This window comes from Prunus dulcis, chromosome 4 (genome assembly GCF_902201215.1).
Source record: "Prunus dulcis chromosome 4, ALMONDv2, whole genome shotgun sequence".
Classification (NCBI taxonomy): Eukaryota; Viridiplantae; Streptophyta; class Magnoliopsida; order Rosales; family Rosaceae; genus Prunus; species Prunus dulcis.
Window position 1 is genome coordinate 9375861 of NC_047653.1, and position 8355 is coordinate 9384215.

General features: G+C 37.6%; 2 protein-coding genes across 2 annotated transcripts in view; both read right to left on the reverse strand.

Annotated features, from left to right (window-relative positions):
- LOC117626454 (protein SRG1-like) overlaps positions 1 to 5323 on the reverse strand; it is a 6666-nt gene extending 1343 nt beyond the window's left edge. The window contains exons 1-2 of the mRNA XM_034358159.1: positions 4985 to 5323; positions 4347 to 4594 (exon numbers count right to left, since the gene is read on the reverse strand). Coding sequence (XP_034214050.1) covers positions 4347 to 4594; positions 4985 to 5257 — 521 coding nt within the window. The 5' untranslated portion in view covers positions 5258 to 5323. The remainder of the gene's footprint in view (positions 1 to 4346; positions 4595 to 4984) is intronic.
- A 1708-nt stretch (positions 5324 to 7031) lies between these two features.
- On the reverse strand, positions 7032 to 8110 carry LOC117625170 (kunitz trypsin inhibitor 5-like). The gene has a single exon (XM_034356776.1). It carries the CDS (start codon positions 8017 to 8019, stop codon positions 7387 to 7389), a length of 633 nt encoding a protein of 210 aa, XP_034212667.1. The 5' UTR covers positions 8020 to 8110; the 3' UTR covers positions 7032 to 7386.
- Positions 8111 to 8355: the final 245 nt, after the last annotated feature.

Below are 8355 nucleotides of genomic sequence, written 5' to 3' on the forward strand. Positions count from 1 at the left end.
GAAAATACCCCACTTCCAAAACTAAAAGCATACCCTGATGTGCTCTTGCAATCACCAACTGATCCTCCCCAATCACTGTCACAGTAGCCAATTAGAATTGAACTTTTGCCTTTCACATATTCAAGACCATAGTCCAGAGTTCCTTTGATGTATCTCAAAACTCTTTTAGCTGTTCCATAGTGTCTATTTGTAGGACAGTGCATGAATCTAGCTAGCAAACTTGAGGCATACATAATGTCTGGTCTTGTAGCAGTTAAGTACAGCAAGCTACCAACAATGCTTCTGTATTGTTCTTCATTTGCAGCTCCACTCCCATCATCCTTAGCTAGTTTCTCAGTGGCAACAAGAGGTGTTGTCACAGATTTGCACTCAGTCAAACCAAACTTGCTCAACAAGGTGCTAGCATATTTCTTTTGATGTAGAAATATACTAGACTCTGTCTGAACAACTCCCATGCCAAGGAAATGATGAAGTAAGCCCAAATCAGTCATCTCATACTTAGCCATCATGTCTTCTTTGAATTCAGCCAACAATGCTTGACTGCTCCATGTGTACACTATGTCATCTACATAGATAGACACAATTAGAATCTCCTTATCTCCCCTCACTTTGGTATACAAGGTTGCTTCACTTAAGCTTTTCACAAAACCACATTGAGTGAAGTAGCTGTCTATCTCTCCATACCAAGCCCTTGGGGCTTGCTTCAGACCATAAAGAGCTTTATGCAGACGATAAACCTTGTCTTCTTTGCCTTTAATTACAAAACCTTCAGGCTGATTGACATAAACTTCCTCTTGCAGCACACCATTAAGGAAAGCAGATTTCACATCAAGCTGGAACAATTTCCAACCCTTTTTAGCTGCTAGAGCAATAAGTGTTCTAATGGTGTCCAATCTGGCTACAGGTGCATAAGTCTCATTATAATCCAGTCCAGGCTTCTGAGCATACCCCTTAGCCACTAATCTTGCTTTATTCTTTTGCACAGAGCCATCCAAATTCAGCTTTGTCTTGTACACCCACTTAACTCCAATCACTGGTTTTTCAGTTGGTCTATCTACCAATTCCCATGTTTCATTCTTTTCAATCATCTGCAGTTCATCTTCCATAGCCTTAAGCCAAGATTCATCCTGAGCAGCATCAGACATATTTTTCTGGTTCCATGATACACAAGTTACACTGAGCTAGAACATCATCTAGCCTTCTCCATTTTAGAGGGGTGTGATCATAAGCTTGTGTTCTCCTTTCTTCACTGCTTATATCACCTGGAGTTGATGAAGTGCTCTCTTGCATATCCAAAGTTTGAGGTGTACCAGTAGAGTTCTCATTAGAACTGTCAGATTTCAAATCCAAGTCTACTTGGTTTTCAATTGAGTATGTTGTCATAACTGAACCATTTTTGTCTGTCCAATGCCAAGCATTTTCTTCATCAAATGTCACATCCCTTGACAGTAAAAGCTTGTTAGAAACAGGATCAAAAACTCTATATCCTTTTTCACAAGTTGCATATCCCACAAACACTCCCTTTGTACTCTTAGGTTCCAGCTTGTGTCTCAATTCAGTTGGCACATGAACATAACACAGAGAACCAAACACTTTCAGTGTGCAATTCCAGGCTTCCTTCCACTATATGCTTCGAATGGAGTAATGTTGTTGAGAGCTTTGGTAGGACATCTGTTCAGCAAATAGACAGCAGTATGCACAGCTTCTGTCCATAGGAAATAAGGCATTCCCTTCTCATGTAACATTGATTTTGCCATCTCAATGACAGTTCTATTCTTCCTCTCAACTACTCCATTCTGCTGAGGAGTATAGGCCATTGTAAGCTGCCTTTGAATGCCATTAGCTTCACAGAACTCCAAAAAATCAGTAGACAAACTCTCCACCCCTGTCACTTCTTATGCATTGCACCTTGTGTCCAGTTTGTAATTCAGTCATGGACTTGAACTTCTTGAAACAATAGAAGGCTTCTGACTTGTTTCTCAAGAAGTATACCCAAATCATTCTTGTGAAATCATCTATAATCAGCATGAAATATCTGTTCCTTGCAACAGACTCATTTCTCATGGGACCACAGAGATCCACATGTACTAGCTCTAGTACTTTGCTTGCTCTTTGAGCTTGATCTTTTGGAAAAACATTTCTGTGCTGTTTTCCAAATTGGCACCCTTCACACACACCACTTTGTTCTTCCAATTGTGGTAAACCATGTACCATTTCTTTATCCCTTAGCTGCTTCAATCCTCCAAAATTCAGATGACCAAGTCTCTTGTGCCAAATCCATGGGGATTGAAGAAAACTAGTCTTCATTAGTAACTGTTTTTCAGCTAGAAAAGAGACAGGATAGCATCTGTTACTCTTCATTTCCACCTTTGTGATGAGATAATCCATGGATGGACTATCAAATACCCTGCACATTCCTTCTCCAAACACCAGACAGTACCCATGTTCATCCATCTGCCCAACACTTAGCAGATTTTCTTTCAATCCTGGCAGGTACATTACTTCTCTGATGTATTTCCTGCCCTTTGCTGTATCAATACTCAGTGAACCAATACCAGCTACACTCACTAGTGCACCAGTTGGCATTTGTACTCTCCCAGCTACATTGGTTCTCACATCAGCCAGTAATTCTAAATTTCCTGTCATATGATTGCTGCAGCCACTGTCAATATACCATTCATTGGCTTTGATCTCAGTGGTTGAGCAATTTGCATAAAACAGGTTTCCTGTTACCTCCATTTGATTTACACAATTAGCCTTCTGCACATTTTTGCTCACTGTACAGTCTCTAGCAAGATGTCCAAATCTGTCACAGTTATAGCATTTTGGTTTTCCCTTATACCTGCACTCACCAAAGTGATGCTTTGAACACACCTTGCATTGAGGCTTTGTGTTTTCCTGATTTGAGAACTGAGTTGAAGTGTGGTTCTGTGCAGAATAATTATTCTGCTGTGACTTGTCTTTTGCCTCCCATGACTTCCCTTTAGAATTCCATCTTTTATGTGACTTAGATGAACCAGATTGAGAAGTGTTTTTATTCTGACCCTTTGCATTCACAGTGAATGAGGCAAATGCCTTCTCAGCTGTATCAACACTATGCATTTCAAGCCTTTGCTCCTGACTCTTCAAAATTGCAATTACTTCCTGCAAATCCACAGTTTCTAGTGTCTTTGTGTTTTCAATCACAATGCATATAGGGTCATACTTCTTACTTAGACTAATTAACACCTTCTGAACCTGCCTCTCGTTTGACAGAACTTCACCAAATGTTTTCATTTGGTTAATCAATTCAGTTAGTCTAGTAAGATATTCAGATAAGGTTTCACTATCACGCATCCTAGTGTATTCAAATTCACGTCTAAGATTTTGAAGCTTTACCGATCTAACATGCTCTCCACCATGATATTCTGAATATAGCAGATTCCAAGCCATCTTTGCAGAGTCAGCATTTGCAATTCTGGGAAAAATCTGATCAGAAACAGCATTTTGAATGATACCTAAAGCCTTCGCATCCTTCATGAGAATAGCAGCTGTTTTCTCATCAATTTCTTCTTCTGAACCATCCTCAGATTCCTTCTTCGTTTGTGAATCTGGGATTAAAACACCCTTCTCTACCAAACCCCATAAACCATATGATCTGAATATGGTTACCATCTTAATCCTCCAAAATTCATAGTTCTCACCTGAGAACATGGGGATTCTAGCCTCTGAACTTCCAGATCCAGCCATTACGTATTTCAAAATCACCTTGATCAAACTCAGTCAGCTTCGTGAGCTTAGAATGAGCACACCTTGATCGATTTTCTTCACAGAACAACGCCCAGCTTTTGGATGATGCAACCTGGCTCTGAGGCCATGTTAGAGTTTTAGGATCTGAGTGTATGATTTGGAGAGAAGAGAGAAGATATTGAAAGAGAGAGAGAGAGAGAGAGAGAGAGAGAGAGAGAGAGAGAGAGAGAGAGACTGATGAAATCCAAGACTGCTTTGCTATACTTGTAGCAGAGAGAACATTCTCATTAGCTCAGCTCACAGTACAATATATCACACTCTTGGTGTGAGAAGAATATAACCGTTAGCACAGTACCAGCTGGATGCAATTCATCAAAGCAATCTCAGCCATTCACTATCTAACCAATCAAGCTATGACACCTGGACTAAGTATAAAGAAATACAAACTAAGCAGAAAAATAGAATTCTCAATCCTGAAATCAACTTAAGCACTTATAATTTAACACAAATAACCAAACCGAAACCTGTGTTTCGGTGTCTGAGTTGAGCCCAAAACCGAACCAACTCAGACCGAGCCCGCCACTAGTATCTATGATGAGATGATGAGAGGAGAGTACCTGAAAGGAGAAGGGAGGTTTGGGAATAGGTGAGGACGCCTCATTTCGACTGGAAGGGTGGTCATGAAGAAAATGTCAGCCCAATCGAGTTTTTGGTCTTCTGAAACTACAAAGGCTTGTCCAAAACCTTCCACGTCTCCTGGGGTTTGCCAAAGCTTTTTCTTATCTTCCATGGCTAGGTTGAAGAAGTCTTGAATTTCTGTCTTTACTTTGTCCATCAAGGAAGAGCTCACACCATGGTTTACCAACTGTAACAGATATACATAATGTCTTAATGTTGGCCATGATTACTTTCTTAATGCCCTAGTTAGTATCAAGTAAAAATACTTGTATAATGACATGATTAATTGCCTAAACCTGAATTCTTGAACTCCTTTTCATTTATTTAACAACCGTTGTTTTTGGAATTTAAACTTAGGACCACATCTAACAAGGTAAAGCTTTCAAAAAAAATCCACGAGCAAATTAACATATATTTATAGGGACACACTTTTTCTTCTACGCTACTAATACTTGTACTTGCTCTATCAATTCTAACCCAACATTACCTGCCAATAACTTCTCATTGATGCTAAATTGTGATTTAATTTTCTCATTAATTCCTCAAGACAGACAAACGAGTGAAAAAAGTTGTGTACCTGAAAGAAACCCCACTCTTTGCAAGCAAAATGGAGCCTAGCTAACTCAGATTCGGAATCAGTCGATTCTTGAGAAAGCAGCTTCTGCATGTCGATGAATGGTATTTCAGCATGACCATGATCAGGATTGAACATGACATCGTCTTGTTGTTCATGATGACGAGGCTGTATGTATCTAGCTGGGATGGCGGTTATAGGCTTCTTGGCTAATTCTTGAACACTAGGCACAATAAGAGATCCACCGTATAAGCTCCCGGATGTCTTTTCTTCCATAGCTTTGCCAAAGCTAGCTAATCTGGATGATCAAGCTCCTCTATTGAATAATATATCTGTCCCTCAGTTTTGTTTTCTTGTCTACTCTAGCTTTTGTTTTTTCCAACCTTTGAATTTGGAAATGTCCACTTTGTTGTGTGTGGACGGCCCACAGCCTAAAAGATGAAGACTTCGTACATTGTATAGAGTGAAATGACGTCTGAATTGCATATAGAGAATGCGAGCAACTTTTTCTCTAATTTAGATCTTCTGTCTTTTTCTCATGATATGTATTTATTTTGTTACACTAAAAACAATGTAATTAATGTATTAAATAAGCTATCATTTGTTTTCCAAATTTAACCTTATTAAATATATTGATTTTAATGTTTTCTTTAATTTATCCAATTTTTAAAAAAACTTCTTACCACCTTGTTAAAAATTAATTAAGAAAAAACGATTTTTTTTAAAGACTTTAATGAGACATTCAAATAAAACTTAAAAATTAAATATAAAAAAACGTTAGTTTTATTTTTTGTTTTCTGAAAGACTCCAAAGGGAGTAAGGTGAAACATTGGTTTAAATCATAAATTTGGTAGGCCAGAATTTTAGGATTTTTTTTCTTCAAATAATCAGACTCCAAAGGCAGTAAGGGATATAAATAAAACTATGAACTTCCCTTGGAATCTGATTATTTGGGGTTTTTTAAAATAAATTTTTAGTTGTTACTGGAAATGCTCTTTAACTTTATATAGTAGTTTTAAAAATGCAATTAATGAACTTCCTTTTAAAGGAAGTCTTTTTTCTGTATAAAAATGTGATATTTCTATTGAGTGTTTTTTTAGGTCATTTTTTTGTGTTTAAAAAAATAGAAGTTTTATCTCTGAAAAAAAAAAGAAGACATTTTCTGTTTTTAAAACTGACATATTTTATTATTTAATTTTTTACATGTGGTAAGAGAGTTGTAAAATTGTTTTTGAACAAATTGAAGGACAAAACATTTAATAAGGGTAAACTTGAAAAAAAAATGTTAGCTTGTTTGATGCATTAGTTATATTGTTTTAAGTGTAAGGGAAGTGACACATGTTATGAGAAAAATAGAGAAGGTCCAAAAGAAAAGGTTGCTAGCATTCCCCATTGCAAATCGATTTTATTTCGGTGCTTGACATATGCTAATATTTTTGCCTATAAAAGAAAGATCGAGTGAGAAAGAGAGTAACGTATCAAACTAACTCAAACTTAAAATAGAATTTTTTGATAAAAAAAAAGATTTAAGTTTATTATATCAAACGGACAAAAATTGTTTGAAGGAAAAAGACTATAAAGGGAGCCATCCTCACAGCAATACAGTGAATATGGTCAAATTGCTAGAACGATATGGAGAGAATCACTATCAAAAATTAAATTTTCTAAAACTCCTATCTATCGTCTTAGTTGCCTCAAATCTAGTCAAATTACATCGAGGATAAAACCGGCCATTAACCGGCATGACTCTCCTGAAGAGACTACAAACTCTAGCAAATTCAATAAAGTTTATGAAATTATGAAAGAAAAACAGAACATCCAAGTCATAGAGTTTCTAGATTTTATTGAACAAACTAAATCAAAACTACAAAACTAAAACAACGCCAATAATAAAAAAACCAACCGCCATTAATCATAGAGAACCTATATCAAGAGAGAAATAAAACTCTGCTCTTGTATTAGTTGATATTTCATATTCAATCTATTGTACAATACCCTGTAGTTTTTTTTATGGTTTTTTTGGTATGAAAAAAGTAGTTGGGAATTGGACCAAGCTTTGCCGAAGTAATGGACAACTATTTGTCAGCCCAAATAGCTCCATTTTGTCGTGGAGTTCAGCCTATATTTGTCACCATATAATATATACGTACCCACCACGTTAATTACCATCACTGGGGCTAAAATCTATGATGATTACAACAGTAACTATATAAGGATGATTAATTATTACAATAATGGTGGAACTAATTAAGCTATAAGAGATGAGTTTATAAGTTCCACATGACATTAGTTGCAAGAGTTTATTTATAATTAAGAGACTGATGATGAGGATCATAGACAGTCAGCTATATGACATGATTATTCCCATCCCATTATTACATAATAAATATGGATCACATATTTACTTAAGCCCTCTCAAACACAACAGGAAGCACAGAACCATCCAAGGCAAGCAACCTCTTCCCATTCTCCACAAGAGCTCCAACAGACCCACATAAAAACCTGCAAGTAGGGCACAGTTCAGTTGGGCACCATTGCAGATTGTAGACACCATCTAGAGCTGCCTGCTTGTTAACCCTAAAGTAGTTTCGAGCCGGACCAGCGATGCCTTGGTTTTGATCTACTCCGGCGACAATCAATCTCCTTTGGGTGACTTGATCAATCTCACCCAACTTCCATGCAGTTGACTGCACACAGATTGTGGATGCTGAGAATGTGATCTTTTGGTCCCTTGTCTCCCTCACCACAGTTTCTCCCTCCACAAAAGGAGCAAACGTCACAGGGAGGCCCTTTGGGCCTGAGACGTTTTCTTGACCGACATACAACGGACATGAGTCATTTCTGTCGATCAAAGTGAAACGACCGCCACTGTCAGTAATGGCGGGTTTGATGTAGTAATCTACACCGGCTTGAAGAGCCTGACCGGAAGTGTCAAGCACCGGAGCATTCGAGTCATCGGATGTTTGAGCTACGGTGGCTATGGCCATGACTAGCCATATGCAGCAGCTGAGGCTTCCAATCAACTTCATGGACATCATTCTAATTTCGAGTATATGTTTTCGATGTATAATCTCCACGATACAAGGAAACAATTGCTGGGTTTTGTAAAGGTGTTTGTGATTTTCTTAGGCCAAACCATGCAAGGTATTTATAGAGAAATGTGGTGAGAAGTTGATGCAGAGAAATAAAAAGTCAATTTGTGTTATCCAATATAGAGCATATTACTTGGGAAATACCATTTGTCAACCCAAGATGCAATAAATGCTAGCTAATGGATCAAGGCTGTTGAATTACTGAACAAGGAGGAAATATTTCAAACGAGGCATTCACACGTGGGCGGTAGGCCACTTTATTTGAATCTTCTTCCTCAAGTT